Source organism: Phragmites australis, chromosome 3 (genome assembly GCF_958298935.1).
Source record: "Phragmites australis chromosome 3, lpPhrAust1.1, whole genome shotgun sequence".
Lineage (NCBI taxonomy): Eukaryota > Viridiplantae > Streptophyta > Magnoliopsida > Poales > Poaceae > Phragmites > Phragmites australis.
The window spans coordinates 16,753,271-16,770,671 of NC_084923.1; the positions used below are offsets into that span (position 1 = coordinate 16,753,271).

Here is a 17,401-nt window from a genome sequence, read left to right on the forward strand (position 1 = left end):
TTTCCTAACAGAGAACCGGCACTGATAGTGATTTTCAGTGTCGGTTCCATATCCAGCACTGATAATCACTGACTATCAGTGTCGAGTAATTATTATCGATTCAAAACTCATCACTAATGATAATTTTAAACTAACACTAATGAGATATTATGCGGTAGTGAGCTGATCTTTTCTATCTCCCATTCATGTCACATTCATGTCACTGTTAGCCTTCCATGCATGGCTCTGCATGCCCGTCCCTCGTGTCTGCACGGCTGCCAGTGCCTCTGCTTCCTGCATGCGTGACACTTGCTCTTCCATGAGAATATGAGATCACGTGTTCACATGTTTGCTGTAATCTATATATTTGTAACTTTTGTACTCTGTTTTCAATCAATTAAATATAACGCAACTTTTCTCGCTTACAATTTTCACTTCACTGAATCCATAGAACTTTCAATCTAACATCAACGGTCCAACGGTCCAACGCTACGATCGTGACTACCTTGGATTGACGACCTGTTTTCCTATCCTATTTCTCGCACGATGCCAGGCATGGCAAGTTATGATACAGTAACTTTAGCCGGTCTTTACACTAACCTTGCTTCTAAAACAAGGATGATTTTTCTACACAATCCAAAAATCTGTTTTAAGTATTTTTCCTGAGCAAAAGACCCTGCAGCAAAGGCATGTCAATTGATGAGCACTAATATTTGTTTAATCCCTACCTATTTCCTCCCTTTACGTCCCTTGAACCACGCCCCTCATCATCGCTAACCTCCCCATCATCACCTTTCAGCCCCATGGGAACACACTTTCTAAGCACCATTACACGAACAAGCATTAGTGCAGTACAGCACTGTCACTGTATCCTCAGGACTTGCCGTAGAGCAAGGGCTATGTATGTTGACGAATGATGCTCGCGTGGTGTCTTTCTTCCGCAGACAGCGAGAGGGTGGGACGACACGACCCAGTTGGGCCGGGACCGGAGCTTGGCTTGCTTCCAAGTCAAGTCGTCGTTGCCACCTCCGGTCTTTCCATTTTGGCTTCATTGTGTGCACACCCCATCATGAGGCGCATCGTGGAATTCGGTTGTGGTGCCGGTGGTTGTTCTGCGCTCCCGAGCTTTTGATAAGTGTCTGGGCGACCTAAAACCGCACCCCGGGCCGGGAGCTCGGCCGCGGTTCGCGCATGGAGGCAGCAACTGGATGCAGTGGAGGGATGAGGGGTTTGGCTCTTGGCGTCGTCTTGGTGCTCTCGGCGTGTGTCCGAGCATGCCATGGCATGACAGACAGCGAGGACAGTGAGTACCATGACTCAACCATGTTCGCTTGCTTTGAGATATTGTTTTCTCGTGCATAGCGAGTTTGCTCTTCTTAGTCTGGAGGAAATATTGTCTCCATGGTTGTGTTGAGCTGCTCTGGGTTGATTCTTTCTTTGTCAACAATTAGGGAACAGGAATAATAGTTCTCTTAACTCATATATTGAACTATGGACTTGACTGCAGCTTCTGTTCTCCGGGCGTTGATGGATCAGTGGCAGAACGCGCCACCGACCTGGGGACAGTCCGACGATCCATGCGGCGATTCGCCATGGGAAGGAGTGGCATGCAGCAGCAACAAAGTGATCTCCATGTAGGTGTCCCCAGAACTTGAACAAGATTTCATTGCACACTCACTCTACTGAGTCTACTTGCCTTTGTGCGACTCTTTACAGAAAACTGTCCACTATGGGCATCGAAGGAGCTCTAGCTGCTGACATAGGGCAGCTCAGTGGCCTGCAATCCCTGTATGTAGTATCACTCTGTCAAGCTAAACCTTTTCTTTAGCCTTCTGTTCTTGCAACTTTCAACAGCGAGTCATGAGCAAATTGTGTGTTTGCAGGGACCTGTCATTCAACAAGGACCTCGGCGGTGTGCTCACTCCGACCATTGGAAACTTGAAGCAGCTCACCACCTTGTAATTTCTTGACGTGTCCTGTGTTCTTTCTTTCTTGGTTTCTGCTTTCTCCTTTCTCCCTTCTCCCTTCTGAGATGTTGATTCGAACTGCTTGTTTTACAGGATTCTAGCCGGTTGCAGTTTCCATGGCACCATACCGGATGAGCTTGGGAGTTTGCCAAAGTTGTCCTACATGTAAGGGTTACCCATTGTTGCAGGAGTTAGCTCAGATGATATTGCGGTTTTGTTCTTTTGTAGTTCACCGTTTGTACGGAAAATAAGACATCAACTCTGTTGCAGGGCATTGAACTCAAATCAGTTCTCTGGAAAAATACCAGCTTCACTGGGAAATCTCTCCAGCCTCTATTGGTTTGATATCGCCGACAATCAATTGAGCGGTCCCTTGCCGATTTCGACAAGTGATGGAATGGGTCTAGACAAGCTCTTCAACACCAAACACTTGTAGGTCCAATAATTTTGTTTACTTCTATTTAAAAAAAAAAACTTGAAATGGAATGTATCACTGACCAAAGCGCCCTTGTTCGTTCTTCTAAATGTTTCTCTGCAGTCACTTCAACAAGAACCAATTGTCTGGTCCAATCCCTGATGCTCTCTTGAGCCCTGAGATGACACTGATCCATCTGTGAGCTCCTGAACTGAAACTCCGGTTTCTAGAAATTTTCAAAATTGGTTAAAATTACTGACACCGTAAGATAATTGGTTCAGACTCTTGGATGGAAATAAATTCACCGGGAGTATCCCAGACTCTCTTGGACTTGTCAGTACACTTGAAGTTGTGTAAGTCCCTATCGGCACAAACAAAAAAGCTTCAGCTGAACCTATGCATGATTCCTGCTTTTTGAGTTCAGTACCAAATATGTAATAAAACATTTCTCTACCTTGTGCGTTGTTTGACAGCCGGCTGGACAGAAATTCCCTCTCTGGCCCAGTTCCTTTAAATCTGAATAACCTCACCAAAGTAAATGAGCTGTAAGTTGTTCAAGAACTGCACAATACCATATACTAGAACCAGTGTAATTGTGTGCATGAGAAGATACAGTCATACTAAACACAGTGTTGGTGTGTTTCAGCAACTTAGCCAACAACCAGCTGACCGGACCATTGCCAGATCTATCTGGGATGGCTCTTCTCAATTACGTGTAAGAAATCAGCACCTTGAAGATTTCTTCTGCTAATTTATACCCATCACTGAACAAGCTTACCCTGAAATTTTTCCTGTCTAATTGCATCCAGTGATCTGAGCAACAACACATTTGATCCTTCCCCGAGCCCACCATGGTTTTGGAAGTTGCCACAGCTCTCAGCTTTGTAAGTTTCTCGGTCAAACCTTGCAGATTCGCATCATATGTTCATGTAACCAAACCTAACAAAGTTCTCTGATGTTCATCTAGGATCATACAGTCTGGAAGGCTCTACGGTCCCGTGCCGACAAGGCTGTTCAGCAGTCCACAGTTGCAGCAAGTGTAAGCTCACTCACCAACCTTCTGAATCAGACCAAAATCCAATGAAACTGATTCTAAGAGTGCAGTAACAAACTGAAAGTGCCTTGATTCCGCAGGATCCTCGATGGAAACGCGTTCAACGGCACACTGGACATGGGCATCAGCATCAGCAGCGAGCTGAGCCTCGTGAGCTTCAAGGACAACGAGTTCTCCGCCTACACGGTGACCGCCGGCTACAACGGCACACTTGCGTGAGTCACCGCTCCTGTGCAACGCAAAAGCTACTAGATTCTGTGACGTTTCCAACTCTTCTCTCTGTGTTCCGTTCAGGCTTGCCGGGAACCCGGTGTGCGAGCGCCTGCCGAACACGCCGTACTGCAACGTGAAGCAGCGGCTGGAAGCGGTGCCGTACTCTACGAGCCTGGTGAAGTGCTTATCGGGGTCGTGCCCGGCGGGGCAGAGCCTGAGCCCGCAGAGCTGCGCGTGCGCGTACCCGTACCAGGGGGTCATGTACTTCCGCGCGCCCTTCTTCCGGGACGTGACCAACGGCACCGCGTTCCAGGCACTGGAGATTAAGCTGTGGACCAAACTGAGCCTCACCCCAGGCTCCGTCTACCTGCAGGACCCCTCCTTCAACAGCGACTCCTACATGGTGGTGCAGGTCAAGCTCTTCCCCTCCGGCAGCAGCGCCTACTTTAACCGCTCCGAGGTCATTCGCATCGGTTTCGACCTCAGCAACCAGACTTTCAAGCCGCCCAAGGAGTTTGGACCCTACTACTTCATCGCCTCGCCGTATCCCTTCCCAGGTCAGGATCAAGAACACCACTGAAATGAGAACTTGAGAAGTATCATCGAGATGTTTGCAACTTTTTTGCACACGGCTGACACACCGAATTCAATTGGTGATGGCTGTAGAAAACGGGTCGTCGTCGAAGAGCAAGGGCGTGATCATCGGGATAGCGGTGGGCTGCGGCGTCCTGGGACTTGCGCTCGCCGGAGCGGCCGTCTATGCGTTTGTGCAGAGGCGGCGGGCGCAGAAGGCGAAGCAGGAGCTCGGCGGGCCTTTCGGTACGTAGTCCTTCTAAGATTGTTGCCATGTTCATTTGACAATGCTTTGCGCTGAGAGAGACCTCTATGTGTCAACTGCGGCAGCGTCGTGGGCTCGGAGCGAAGAGAGGGGCGGCGCTCCGCGGCTGAAAGGGGCGAGGTGGTTCTCCTACGAGGAGCTCAAGAAGAGCACCAACAACTTCGCCGAAGCAAACGAGCTCGGCTACGGCGGGTACGGCAAGGTTTACAGGGGCATGCTGCCGACGGGGCAGTTCATCGCCATCAAGAGGGCGCAGCAAGGGTCCATGCAGGGCGGGCAGGAGTTCAAGACGGAGATCGAGCTGCTCTCGCGCGTGCACCACAAGAACCTCGTTGGCCTCGTTGGCTTCTGCTTCGAGCAGGGGGAGCAGATGCTCGTCTACGAGTTCATACCCGGCGGCACGGTGCGCGACAGCCTCTCCGGTAAGAGCGGGCTGCATCTGGACTGGAAGAAGCGGCTCCGGGTGGCGCTCGGCGCGGCGCGCGGACTGGCCTACCTTCACGAGCTCGCCGACCCTCCGATCATCCACCGGGACGTCAAATCCAGCAACATCCTCATGGACGAGCACCTCACGGCCAAGGTCGCCGACTTCGGCCTCTCCAAGTTAGTGTCGGACAGCGAGAGGGGCCACGTCAGTACCCAAGTGAAAGGAACACTGGTAGCGACTACTTGTCAGATTTATACTTGTTGTCTGTTACTGCATCCGCCGACGACGACAAAGCTTCCGGTGATCTGACCTTGTATTTTCCATTTCACCTGCAGGGCTATCTGGATCCTGAATATTACATGTCGCAGCAACTTACCGAGAAGAGCGACGTTTACAGTTTCGGCGTGGTAATGCTCGAACTGATCGTCGCGAAGCAGCCGATCGAGAAGGGCAAGTACATCGTCCGCGAGGTGAAGAGGATTTTGGACGCCTCTGACACCGAGTTCTGCGGTCTCAAGGACATGATAGATGCCAGGATCATGAACACCACCAGTCTCGCGGCGTTCAGCAAGTTTGTTCAGCTGGCCCTCAAGTGCCTGGACGAGGTGGCCACGGCCCGACCGTCCATGAGCGACATCGTCAAGGAGATCGAGATGATGCTGCAGAGCGAGGGGCTTAGCAGCGCCTCGACGTCCGCCTCAACATCTGCAACTGATTTCGAAGTCACAAAGGGAGCTCCTCGCCATCCTTACAATGATGCTCTCCTTAAGGACAAGGACGTAAGCACCGACTCATTCGACTATAGCGGAGGATATTCCTTCCAATCCAAGATCGAACCAAAATAGCTGATTTCTGGATTAAGATTCTCTTTTCCTCGTCCTTTTTCTTCCTCCTCAGCAAGTGGCTTGAAGAATATGTAGAGATATGAAGAATTTTTTTATTGTATGCGTGCGCTCGGTACTTGTTGCACTCTGATTCTGTATGGTGATGTTCTGATGTATGGTTAGAAGAAACATCAAGAACGAACCTAGTTGCCTCTAAAGTGTTACACTTACTGTAATTTTTGGACTAAATGTACCACTGGAGGCCACCAAGGAATTTATAGAGCAAAGATGACATGAGGCGTGTTTGACTCCAGGGGCAAAAGCCATTTGGTAGCGACCAAAAACCTAAAAACTCGCTTCGCCCAGCAATTTCGCCCACCTGAGCAAGATTTCCTTCCTGTGCATGCCAAGGTTGGCTCACTCTCGCTGCTCTCGCCACTCCCAAGCTCCACTCCTGAAACAAAGACCTTGACATCGGCCGACATAGGCCAACAGAATGAGGACCTCACCGCCTGAATTGAGTTCGACAGAATGAGCACCGCGTCCTTGCATCGATACGAACTCCTCCCCACCCAAATCGGGTACCTCATGGTTTGGGAGGGGGGAGGAAATGAAGGGCAAGGAACCGAACAGGTGAAGGGAGACTTGCCATGTTTTGCAGAGCTAGGCAAGTTGGGCAAGGTGAGGTCTGCAAAGGTTCCAAACATGTCCTATATAGGATACCAGTATTGGCAGTTTCAAGGGCAAGCCCAACACTTGAAAAGATAGCAGCAAGTCATAAATCCTGATCTGATGTGGCACAAAAGCAGTACTGAGTCCACATTGCCTAAATTCTAGTTTCCCATGATCACGGTAGAGCATGACATTTTTTACTCAAATTTCCTATCACATACAAATGTCTGTATTTGCTCAATGTGCAAAAAGTCATCAATTTCATTCATAAAAAATGAGTCAATGCTACAAGGGAACACACACAATAGTTACAATTGTATAGTGACTTTGTATGTGAAATTAACTGTCAAAATATTCGATCATAGATCCTTCTTCACACCTATTGATCTAGAATGGGTGTCCAACATCCATTGCTTATAATTGGTGTACAGAGTCAAAATGAAAAATTGCAAAAAACAAATGAAAATTATCAACGCATCAAAGAGGAAGGGATACCTCTTGGGAGGCTCTATTTGCAAGTAGGCAATGTGGAGAAAGAGTGAGCACAAAAATGGCAAGCTAAGAACTACCTTTGTTCCGTGTGGAATGTTCAATCTCTTTCCGTGGCTTCCACCAGGTGAGTAGTATAAAAGAAAGAACAGGCCAAGAACAGCTATATATTGTAGAAGAAGCTGATCACGGCAGATAAGCGGGTACATTGAGAAAAGTGCAAAGTACACAAACCATCCATACAGCTGAGGTTCTTTTAGTGCTAAAAGGCTTGCCGGTAAAAGAGGAAGCAAAATTGATTTCTCATGAACTGCAAATAGAAAACGAGGGAAACCATGAAATAAAAGAAACAATAAATACCTACAACAAAAAAAAGAGAACCTATAACTTCGTGGTAAAACATACCTTGGTAAGAGAATAGGTAGAAAGAGAATGAGCTGTTCATCAGAGAATAAAGGAAGCCAAGATTACTTGGTGACTTGACTTGCTGAACAAATGAAGGCAAGAAAGCCAGGATGGTGGCAGAGAGACTCATAAGTTTCAGCGTTTTTATTGCAAACAATCCCTTCCACTTGATAATAACTGAAGTACTGCACCAGAAATTTGCAACATAATCCTCATATATACCTCTCTCAAATGGAGCTAATCGAGAGATCACCTGATAATGCAGACTTCACAAGTTCAGTACTGACTGACAAACAGTGTAATAAACACAAAAACAAGTTTCATGCTGCAGACTAACACCAGCTCGATGAAAACAAAATTTCTGCAGATTGTACTGGGTGTAATTCAACAATAGAACGTGGTTTCCTTAAACATAAAGAACGAGGAGGGTAATCTACATTACCTGTAGGGCAGCCTCATGAGAATGCAAATATGGCCACCAGACAAGAGCAAAAGTTCCCAAGACCACGGAAGCAAGTTTCATGACTTCAATAATCGGATATTTCCGTTTGAGGCATTTCCCCAAAAGATGGCTGAAAAAAGCTGGTGCAAAGTACAGGCTCATCTGCAACACATCGTACAGTTGTAGGATATGTAAGAAAAGCATGGGGTATTGAAACTTTAAACTAAATCTGACATGTTCTTTGTACAATGGGGACAAAATGCCCCAGATTAGTTATCTGAAAGGGTCATAAAAATTATAGTAGATTAAAGTTCACATATTAGATTGGTCACCCATCGTTGCTTACTCTATTTCCCATGATCCCACCAAAATAATAGACAGAACGTAAGGATGTTCAATTCCCACTCGCTGTCTACTGAAAATTTAAGCTAGCCTGATAATCCAGCTGGTACACATCAAAAGTTTGGGACTAATATTGCAGCAACACCTCATGTGTACCTCATGATAGCCTATTGTATTTAACTATTTATTTCAGGAGATAAAAAAATTAAGTCTAAATTCTAGCATCATGTCTCTAAGTCTTCCAATCACTGGGAGTCAAGCATACCAAGGCAAACGATAAAGTTAACAATTTTGTTCGCTGTTGATGCAATTTCCAGTTGGATCATGAGCTCTGCCTTCGTACATATAGTGATAACCTCTTGGGCTAAGTAAGTATCCACCCCAGGAACAGCTATTTTGCATTTCGGAAAGGTGTGAGTTTGCAAAAACACATTGTTCAAAAAATCGGTGATCGGTAGTTGCTCGGCCGGCCGGGGAGTAGGGATTAATCGGTCAATCGGGGATTAATCGGTTAATCGGAGATTAACTGAATTTATCGGTCGACCATTAATCGGTTGGCCAGCAAGGAATATACCTTATTTTTTATGTAATCTAGCAATATAATATACTAGAATAGACATGTATAAGAAGGAAAAATAGTAAAATAGATATATCTCTCTGGGTGGGCCTTTTTCTTCTTGGGCCGGTGGCCCACCTCTCTCCCTCTCTTATCTCTCTCTGCCTCTCCCTCAGCCCCTTTCTCGATCTCTCTCTCACTCACACACTCACATAGGATGGCGACAACGGCGAATAGGGTTTGGCAGTGGCGGTGGATAGGGTCGACGATACGCGGTGCCCTTCCGGATCCAACGACTTGAGGAGGGGCGGGTGCCCGAGCGGCCGACTGCTTGGGCTCGAGGGGCAGCAGCGCGAGGGGCTAGCGCGACTGCGCGAGACGCTGACGCTACTGAGGTTGTGATGCGTTTTGAGGGAGGAGATTAATCGGTGGTCAAGGGATTAATCGGCTAGCCAATTTTTGAGCCGATTTCACCGTAATCGACTCGTTCCCCTGCCGATCAGTGATTAATCGGGCCGATTAATCGCTGAAAATCGGCCGATTTTTTCAACACTGCAAAAACAAGCACACAATAGGAGGTTTGGCCTTACATGTATGGTAACAAAGCTTCCAAATGGCCCAAGGAACATAATTTTCCAGACAAGAGGCATACCTGCTTGTGGTTAATTGCAAGACTGAAGAGAACAGCAGCAACAAATTCATTCCTTGACAAAACACCAGCAATCGCTCCAAGCGTCAGGCCAAGGCTGATGCAGTTATACTGAAACAAAACAACTAGTTATCAGCCAGCCAACAAAATGTAACGCAAAGCAGTCCGCTCTATTACCCCACCTCAATCACACACATGATTAGTACAATACCCACCTGAAAATGGCCATGATCGATCAATACTAAACACGGGTTGATCAGGACCATGGCAAGCAGCCACGTCCACCCCTCCCGTCTCTCCTCCCCATTAACACCAATCCCATCTTTCATGTACGCCCACACGAACCACAATGCAGCCGGGAATAACACCAGCAGATCCGACGACAGCACCGTCCACCGCATCAGCAACTTCCTAAAGGAACCAAATCAATCGCAAAGGGTTAACAACACAAAGACAAGCGCGATTCTGGAAGCGGTAAGATCTTGTTAAGCGTGCGCGCACGATTCCGGGGACTCAAAGCCGCGGGAGGAGCGGAGCGCGACGGCGTCGGGGAGTGCGGCGTTGACGATGCGCCCGTGGAGGAGGCTCTGGTAGGCGGAGAGGGGCGGGTAGTCGAGACCCCAGTAGGCGAGGTCGTTGTCGGAGGTGTTGCGGTACCAGTCGGAGGAAGGGAGGTGGAGGGTGAGCTCCATCCAATGCCGCTGCGCCTCGTAGTCGCCGAACTTGGGCGCCGCGCCCTGGCCGGAGTAGGGTCCGAGGGAGACGAGCACGCGAACGAGGAGGGCGGCGAGGGAGATGAGCAGGGCGGTGGGGACGGGCGGCGCGGCGGGGTGCCATGGGAGCCGCGCAGCGGCTGCCGGATCTGGGGCGGGGGCACGGGGCTTCCTCTGCTTCGCCATCGGCGGCCGCCTCTGGCTACCGTGGATCTAGGAGTTTTTTTTTTGATAGCGTGGATCTAGGAGTTGGCACAGACGGTTGGGGGTGATTTGGTTTTCTGTGCTAGCCGTCGAGTCGAACCGCATACCGATTAGCCACTGCTGCAAAACCTCTTTTGAAAGCGACTTTGATAGAGTTTTAAAGTATTTTGGTAGAGTTTTAGAGTAATTTGGTATAAATTTTGAAAGACGTGGGTATAGAAAAAGTTTAGTATATATTAATATTTAGTTTATTTATGTATTTGTTATTTTTAAAATCTTTATTAAGCATTCAAACTATACAGAATATTTTATATATAGTATTGCTGGATCTCAACTGGCTCAAAATTTGTTAACTTTCAATCAATGTTAATATATATGAGTCATCTCTTTAATTTTCTATGTTGCTTCTATGGTAATTTTAATATCTTGTCATTTCTTCTTTAATAATAACTAATTAAGTTTATGGTTCGCTAGTATTATACAATGAGCTCATTATTGTCAAACTATAAGAGAGAAAATAATTATAAATATAGATAGGTGATGACGTCACCTTAATTTGCGATAGAAGAGAAAGAAGATAGGTGGCATATGAGAGTGGGATGACAATATCCATTAAATTAAGTTAGAATATGATGATAGAATGATAGTAATGTTGAGCTAGAATAGTAATGTTGAGCTAGTTAGACGATGAAAACAAATAGGTAGCGAAATACAATGCACATGAGAAAGCTGCAACGACGTTAACACTGCCGTGGCATCTACAGGGATCGAAGAGGAGAGACATATGACTAATTAATTTGCATTTGCACAACTCTTGATGTAATCTTTGAAGTTAAAAAGTGACCGAAATTGTGGAATCCCCACCGTCCAAGCACCAAAGCGGCAAGTAAAGTTCGCCGCACGTCGAGACTGCAGGGGCCTATCCGCAGAAAACCTCCACCGCACCATGGGCCTGAGGTGCGCCTCCTCGAGCAACAGGTGGGCGTCGTCGTCCTCTTTGCGCACCAGGTTCTCACCTCCCCCATTCTCTCTCCCCATCCCCGCAGCTTCTCTCTCTCTCTCCCCCCTCCCCACCGCGACAGCAAAAGGCGATCGCCCCACCCAGATTCCTCCCCCTTCCCACCCTCTCCTCCCCGTGAAAAGCCAGCCGGGACTAGCGTCGCGACGGTCGCACCGCGCCCTCCCTTCCCCGCCCAGGTACGCACGCGCCTGTCCCCCAATCTCCTCGTCTCTTCCGGTCCAATCCAGCGCAAACCAGCTCATCCGCGCCGTATCGATCACCCGACGCCGCCCAGTTCGTTACCGGGGCGATCGGTTTCGCCGGCACGATCCTGATCGGACCCGGCCGGCCAGATGGAACAGAAGCGGAGGCGAGCCGCGCGCGCGAACCCGGGGTTACTTAGGGTTTATGATCGCGACCTGTGCCTGTGAGAGTTTGGTGGGTAGCAGTTGTAGTGCACGTGCTTGTGGATTATGATGGTGTGAGTGTGTGATGGTGGTACAGAGAACGACGGGAGATATGGTGGGGTAGGACCAAGGACGCGTTATATGATAATTATGGGTGTGTTTGGTTGTCTGAATTCTCCTCAGCCTGGCTTAGTGGGTGTTATAATCTCAGGAAGAAACGTGTTTGGTTGTCTGTATCATTGTTCCCATCTGCATTAGTGGATGCAAATATAGAGTCTTATCCAAGCTGAGTGGATACAGACGAACCTACTTGTCAGTGTGACAAAATAATCTTCATACGAGTAACCAATCACAATCTCAACTCTTGTATCTGTTCATGCGGTCTCAGATTCAGTTAGTCAAATAGAAAATTAGCTCAGTCTGTCAAAATAGATATAATCAACCAAACACTCTTCTTTTCAATACATATGACTCCACCCAGTCTGCTTCCCCTCGGCCTGCTTATACGATGTAGCTCTACAAAATCTCGTTCGAGCAACCAAACACACCCTATTAGAATATTAGATACTATTATGGTTGCAATTATCGGCCATGTTGTCATGTCCTTCCCCCTTGGAACAGTTGCCTGCCCCATAGGGTTTGTCTTAGTCCGGCACTGAGGATCTTGTATGGCTTAAGTTGTATTTGTCATGCTTTGAGTATTGAGATGGCTTTCCTTGGAATATCGTCTCGTAGATTGATCTTTGAAAGAGTAGAAACACTAAATAATCAGTCACTCCTTTATTTTGGAATTATGAGGATAAGAAGTGCAGCTAAAAGTTATGTATAGCCTTCTTTGGTTGTAGGAAGAGGGTCGGGGTCAGTGCCACCATGTCAGGATATGACCGCATGATTATGGCATCATGCTCCATGTAAGGTTGTGCATGTTGGTGTGCTATGTGTAAAAAATGGTAGTTTCTAGCTTCAAAGAAAGTATTAATTAAATGGCACCCTTGAGCTGGCAAGAAAATGGTGCTGCTCACCCATTGCATAATTGCAATTGGTTGAATCTTCATCGGTCAAGTTATGCCTTGCCTATGACCAATGCCACGGTTCTCTTAATTCCATTCCCATCTATTTTATGGTATAATATCTACCATTCTACAATCAGAATGGACATTTCTTCTTCTTCTTTTTTTGAAAAAAAAACTGAGAAAGGGAGGTGAAGGAGTGACCTATTATTATGTTGCTGGCCACCCCTGTACAAAAGTTTGCAACTTAATGACTGTTGCTAACTCATTTCAGATTCTACCATTTCTTGTTTACTGAATTTTTGATCCACATGACACTAGTTAGATTGCTGCCTACTCATGGTTGGTTCCAGTAATATATACTTGATATTCTATTTTACTGCTAGCTATGTTTGTTGCAGTTGCAGTATTTTCATGTGACCTCTCACTATGTTACCTTATTTAACTTTGTTTTTCTTAACCATCTGCAGAGTAATGGATTAAAGCTTTTGGCGAGGTGACCCTGTACAAAGGTACCAAAAGCAATTTATGGGAAAGAAACGAAGCTTGTGCACTATTCTAAATGAGGAAGTTTCATGTGAGGCAGTCTCAAAACAGCAGAGTTTTGGGAGCAATGTCATCCTCTTTACCTATTCTGCCAAATTCTTTGAAAGAGAGCTTCCCAAGGCCTCACAACCCCCAGCATATTCCAATGTCGAGGCAACTGCCAGATGATTCTATGCCATCGCGTCACAGTGCACCTCAGTCTGCTTCTGTGCACCCAAGAGCTGGTGTCATCGGATCATCATATTCAGGCTACTCTGCTAGTCCACTTGATTCTGTGTCTAACCATGAGAGGCAGTCAATGGTTGCTCCCTTTATTTCTCAGTCATCCAATGTTGAAGTGTTTCAGTCTCTATCTAATAACACTCCAGGAGCACACACTGAGGCAGCCTGCTTCCCATCTGCTATGGATGTTTTACCAGGTTACACAGATAATATTTCTGCTCCTGATAATCAGATCCAGAGTGGCAGTTCTGCTGTGACATCGGATGAGGTTGCTAAACAAAATGAATGGTGGGCAGAGATAATTAATGATGATTGGAAAGATATTCTTGATGCAACAGCTACTGATTCCCAGTCAAAGGTATGCAATTGCAATATCACAATGAGTAAACTTGTAGGTCCATCTTGTGTTCTGGTAGTTTAGAAGTACTTCTTTCATTTATTATTGCATATGAGCAAAAGCTTAAAAATTATAGAAGTCCTTTTGACAGTAAATCTACTGGTCATCCGGTATGTTACTGTGCATATTTTATGTAATGATTGAAGTTTGAGATTTTTCGCTTTGCACATACTGCTGTGACACACATCTGTAGAAGGGAGTTTAATTTTTATCCTTGCCATTTTCCTATGAGAACGCATAGCATTGTTCATGTAATTAGCTCTAGCTCTTAGTTTATAAACGTTCAAGTGATGTAAAACCTGCATGTCATATGCCTTGTTCAAGTGATGGCGAGGAGAACATCCATGATTCCCTGTATCTTGGTTTGAATAGTGTTATAGATGTTTTTAGATTGACTACTTGAGCTACCATGTTATAATCTTCAATCTTGTAAGGATTGTTAATGCTCCTAATGTTAAAATGGTAACCGCTGGAAATTCTAAGTAATGTCGCTGGCTTGCTGCATCTTCTCTTTGGCACAAAATAGACTTCAAAGGTCCAATTATTTTTAAGATGGTTCTAGCCCCTTAATTCTAAGTGAAACTTGTTATAATGACTTATGTTTCTTTCATGACTATTGCTCCCTTTTGTTATAGGCCATGATCCAACCTTCCAACTCATCTGCATCACAACCTGCTGTGAACCAGTCAGCTTCATCTCATAGTGGGGAGATTTGTCCTGTTGCTAGCCCTCCCAATAGCAGCAATGCCTCTGCAGCTAAACAACGGATGAGGTGGACCCCAGAACTTCATGAATGTTTTGTAGATGCTGTAAATCAGCTTGGCGGTAGCGAAAGTATGTCTGCTGTGCTGTCAATTTCCCTCAAATGATTCAAGGTATGAAATATGAATCCTATATGGTATCTAATGCCTGTTTTTTTTTCTTTTCTGTCTCATACCTATTCAGAAGCTACTCCTAAGGGCGTGCTCAAGCATATGAAAGTTGATGGTTTGACAATATATCATGTCAAAAGCCATTTGCAGGTTCGCTGTTTAGCTTTCTAAGTAGTATCCTTGCCCAAAGGAGACGTTTCATTTTCTTATCTGAACTGGTTTGTGTTGCAGAAGTACCGCACAGCCCGCTATAAGCCAGACCTGTCTGAAGGTTTATCCCGATAGGACTCTTCTCAATTGCACATACATTGTTGAGTACATTTTGCGCGGCAATGGCTAGGGTCTGCTACTTTATATAGAAGTACTCATTTTCTTGTGGTGCAACAAGCCAACAACCATGTCGTGAGGAACTCTTTGTTGCAAATAGCATGCATGCATGTAGCTATACTATAATTGGTGTGAACTGTTAGTATGAATATAACATTTTCATAACTCATTATGCAGGTGCATCAGAAAAAAGGACAACCACTGGAGAGCTGTCCCTGGACCTGAAAATGTCAGTGAATAATTATATTCCACTATATCTCCTTTTGTTCCATTGTCTGGCGCACTGTTTGTCTCTTTTGGTGGTAACTGGTATTAGTCACAGTTGGGACGACAATTTATTGTGTTGACTGTCATAATTGCCTTGAGAAAAAGATGTTGATATATGTTTGAGATTCACTTATAGGCATGTTTTTACTGTGAAATATAAATGATTGTTGAAATGTAGGCAATCGCTTAAATATGGAATATAAAATACCCTTCCACTTGCATTTTTCAAACAGATAGCAGAGAATAAAAAAAAGTATCATCTTTACCAACAGCATTGTTTAAATTGCTGGTTACTGGCCAATTTCCGTAGGTATAATCGGACAATGGTTGTTTCAGGACAATTGCTTTGCTTTTTGTTCATAATGACATTGAAGTGTCTGGGCAGGCACGTTTTCCTGGCACTAGAATTGATCCATTTTTCTGACTGTTCCAAGCCTTGACATTTGGATCCTTCGATTTGCATAATGTTCTATGCAATAAAGAACCGTTATTGCCTACAGGCTGTTTCAAATCTGTTCTGGGAACCTTGTTTATGTGAAGCTAAAGGAAATGCTTTTACAATCATGCTCTGATACCCAACACTTAATAAGAAAACCTTGTTTATTTGTGCTCCGAGTGCAGATCATGCTCTAAATGTAGATGCATCTGTCAAATTCTACCTCATCTGGTGTTGGAATTGTCATGATGCATATTGAGTCCATTATGCATTCACTTCTATAAAAACATAAATTCTAATTTTGAGGCTTTATTATATGAGAAAGTGCATCATCTTTCTTTGTTGGTCATTTCGTGGTTAACACTCTTGCATGATCTTGGTTCTTATATAGGAGCATGGATCTTACTGAAGCGCTGCTCCTTCAGATGGAAGTTCAGAAGCGTCTTCATGAACAGCTTGAGGTACTAGTTATAAATTTTGTTGTTCTTTGTTTTTCGCCAAATATTGCCCTAGAAGGGTAGTTGCATGCTGCACTTTGTATGCTCTTGGACTAACAAATGCGACACTGACATGTACCCTTTGTTCCACACTTGTTTGTGAGCTTTGCAACTGTGGCTGCAGGAATGTAGTATTCCACAAACAGAAGAGCCACATAATTGCTTAGATCTTAACGTGATACAGTGCATGCTCGACGTCAATGCAAATGAAATCCACATAATCTGAACTCAATTTCATATTTCTATTGCAGATTCAGAGAAAATTGCAGTTGCGAATTGAAGAACAAGGAAAGTATCTGCAGATGATGTTTGAAAAGCAGTGTAAATCCAGCACCGAGAAGGTGCAGGATCCATCGTCAGGAGATACAGCAAACCCATCATCTGATCTGAGCCACTCTGCAAACAAGGATAGTGATGCAGCCATGGACCGAAACAGAACAGAAGGCAACCCTGGGACTGCAGAACTGGGAGAGAGTTCGACCCATTTAGGTGTCAAACAGAAAATTGCAGAAATTGACTCTGATTCCCGAGTAGCAGCAAATGATGGCTCTGAGATCTCCCAAGAGAAGCGTCATAAGCTGCAAGATAGTTAACGCATCAGTTTCAACATTCAGATTATAGCTGTTGGATCAATTTGCTTGGTCAAAATTGGTACCGTCCATGTATCAAATTCGACTACTAATCCGTAAGTCTATTAAGTTGAACCACCTTAGCTATTGGAACCTAAAGAGAAGAAGAAAAACTTCGGGTAGCCATGTGTATGACTCATTAGCAATAATAATTACCTCCGAAATTACGAGGAAAAATAAAAGAGGAGATCTTGCGATCTACCTATCTTTCTGCATACATAGTTCCTTGATGTTGCAAACTCTATAGAGTTACTGGTATACATGGCCTTGAGTTTGAAATTATGATCTTATGGTCCTAAAGTTTTAGGTAGATGTGGTCTTGAATTCTCATTTACTGAGATGTGAATTACTTGACAACTTTCATCTTTATCGTGGCTCTGTTCCTTTTCCCCTTTTTTTCCAAGGCAGTACACGAGCTCTCTGTTGCTTTGAGATATGATTACGACCAGCGCTAAGCGAGTCCGAGAAGAAGCACGCTACTAGTCATGTATCAGATAACTATGAGGAATCGCCTGTTTTGCAGATCACCTTGTTGTGTTTTCTCCACCTGGGCTCCAAATCGAAACAGTAACATGCCCAGGGGCGGGCACACGTGAGATCAT

At 45.3% G+C, this 17,401-nt stretch overlaps 3 protein-coding genes across 6 annotated transcripts; 2 read left to right on the forward strand and 1 right to left on the reverse strand.

Annotated features, from left to right (window-relative positions):
- The first annotated feature begins 922 nt into the window (after window positions 1-922).
- LOC133912431 (leucine-rich repeat receptor protein kinase HPCA1-like) lies at window positions 923-6,011 on the forward strand. The gene is made up of 17 exons (XM_062355148.1): window positions 923-1,282; window positions 1,487-1,613; window positions 1,696-1,767; window positions 1,863-1,937; window positions 2,040-2,111; window positions 2,217-2,378; window positions 2,485-2,559; window positions 2,643-2,714; window positions 2,835-2,906; window positions 3,008-3,076; window positions 3,171-3,245; window positions 3,329-3,400; window positions 3,496-3,630; window positions 3,710-4,185; window positions 4,295-4,447; window positions 4,532-5,124; window positions 5,229-6,011. Exons 1-17 carry the CDS (start codon window positions 1,171-1,173, stop codon window positions 5,736-5,738), a joined length of 2,922 nt encoding a protein of 973 aa, XP_062211132.1. The 5' UTR covers window positions 923-1,170; the 3' UTR covers window positions 5,739-6,011.
- A 621-nt stretch (window positions 6,012-6,632) lies between these two features.
- Window positions 6,633-10,240, reverse strand: LOC133912432 (probable dolichyl pyrophosphate Man9GlcNAc2 alpha-1,3-glucosyltransferase). Its single transcript, XM_062355149.1, has 6 exons — window positions 9,774-10,240; window positions 9,488-9,683; window positions 9,276-9,383; window positions 7,726-7,887; window positions 7,284-7,536; window positions 6,633-7,188 (listed from the first exon to the last, which is right to left on the reverse strand). The coding sequence occupies exons 1-6, from the start codon at window positions 10,169-10,171 to the stop codon at window positions 6,749-6,751; spliced, it is 1,557 nt and encodes a 518-aa protein (XP_062211133.1). The 5' UTR covers window positions 10,172-10,240; the 3' UTR covers window positions 6,633-6,748.
- An 803-nt stretch (window positions 10,241-11,043) lies between these two features.
- Window positions 11,044-17,014, forward strand: LOC133912433 (protein PHOSPHATE STARVATION RESPONSE 1-like). Of its 4 annotated transcripts, none has more exons than XM_062355151.1 (8): window positions 11,044-11,197; window positions 13,077-13,732; window positions 14,407-14,605; window positions 14,717-14,793; window positions 14,875-14,914; window positions 15,148-15,199; window positions 16,065-16,134; window positions 16,422-17,014. In XM_062355151.1, the coding sequence occupies exons 2-8, from the start codon at window positions 13,169-13,171 to the stop codon at window positions 16,761-16,763; spliced, it is 1,344 nt and encodes a 447-aa protein (XP_062211135.1). In that variant the 5' UTR covers window positions 11,044-11,197; window positions 13,077-13,168; the 3' UTR covers window positions 16,764-17,014. The 4 variants fall into 4 exon arrangements, with proteins under 4 accessions (XP_062211135.1, XP_062211136.1, XP_062211134.1 ...); XM_062355152.1 differs by having other exon boundaries at window positions 11,076-11,167; XM_062355150.1 differs by lacking the exon at window positions 11,044-11,197 and adding an exon at window positions 11,204-11,386.
- Window positions 17,015-17,401: the final 387 nt, after the last annotated feature.

Excerpts from the sequence above, each read along its gene's own strand:
- LOC133912433 (XM_062355151.1), top strand. The coding sequence starts at position 13,169 with ATGAGGAAGTTTCATGTGAGGCAGTCTCAAAACAGCAGAGTTTTGGGA. Across the intron at positions 14,794-14,874 it reads ATGTCAAAAGCCATTTGCAG|AAGTACCGCACAGCCCGCTA; the intron begins GTTCGCTGTTTA and ends TTTGTGTTGCAG. Across the intron at positions 14,915-15,147 it reads TAAGCCAGACCTGTCTGAAG|GTGCATCAGAAAAAAGGACA; the intron begins GTTTATCCCGAT and ends CTCATTATGCAG.
- LOC133912432 (XM_062355149.1), bottom strand. The coding sequence starts at position 10,171 with ATGGCGAAGCAGAGGAAGCCCCGTGCCCCCGCCCCAGATCCGGCAGCC. Across the intron at positions 9,684-9,773 it reads GGCTTTGAGTCCCCGGAATC|GAAGTTGCTGATGCGGTGGA; the intron begins GTGCGCGCACGC and ends TGGTTCCTTTAG. Across the intron at positions 7,537-7,725 it reads CTCATGAGGCTGCCCTACAG|GTGATCTCTCGATTAGCTCC; the intron begins GTAATGTAGATT and ends CTGCATTATCAG.
- LOC133912431 (XM_062355148.1), top strand. The coding sequence starts at position 1,171 with ATGGAGGCAGCAACTGGATGCAGTGGAGGGATGAGGGGTTTGGCTCTT. Across the intron at positions 1,283-1,486 it reads CATGACAGACAGCGAGGACA|CTTCTGTTCTCCGGGCGTTG; the intron begins GTGAGTACCATG and ends ACTTGACTGCAG. Across the intron at positions 3,631-3,709 it reads GGCTACAACGGCACACTTGC|GCTTGCCGGGAACCCGGTGT; the intron begins GTGAGTCACCGC and ends TGTTCCGTTCAG.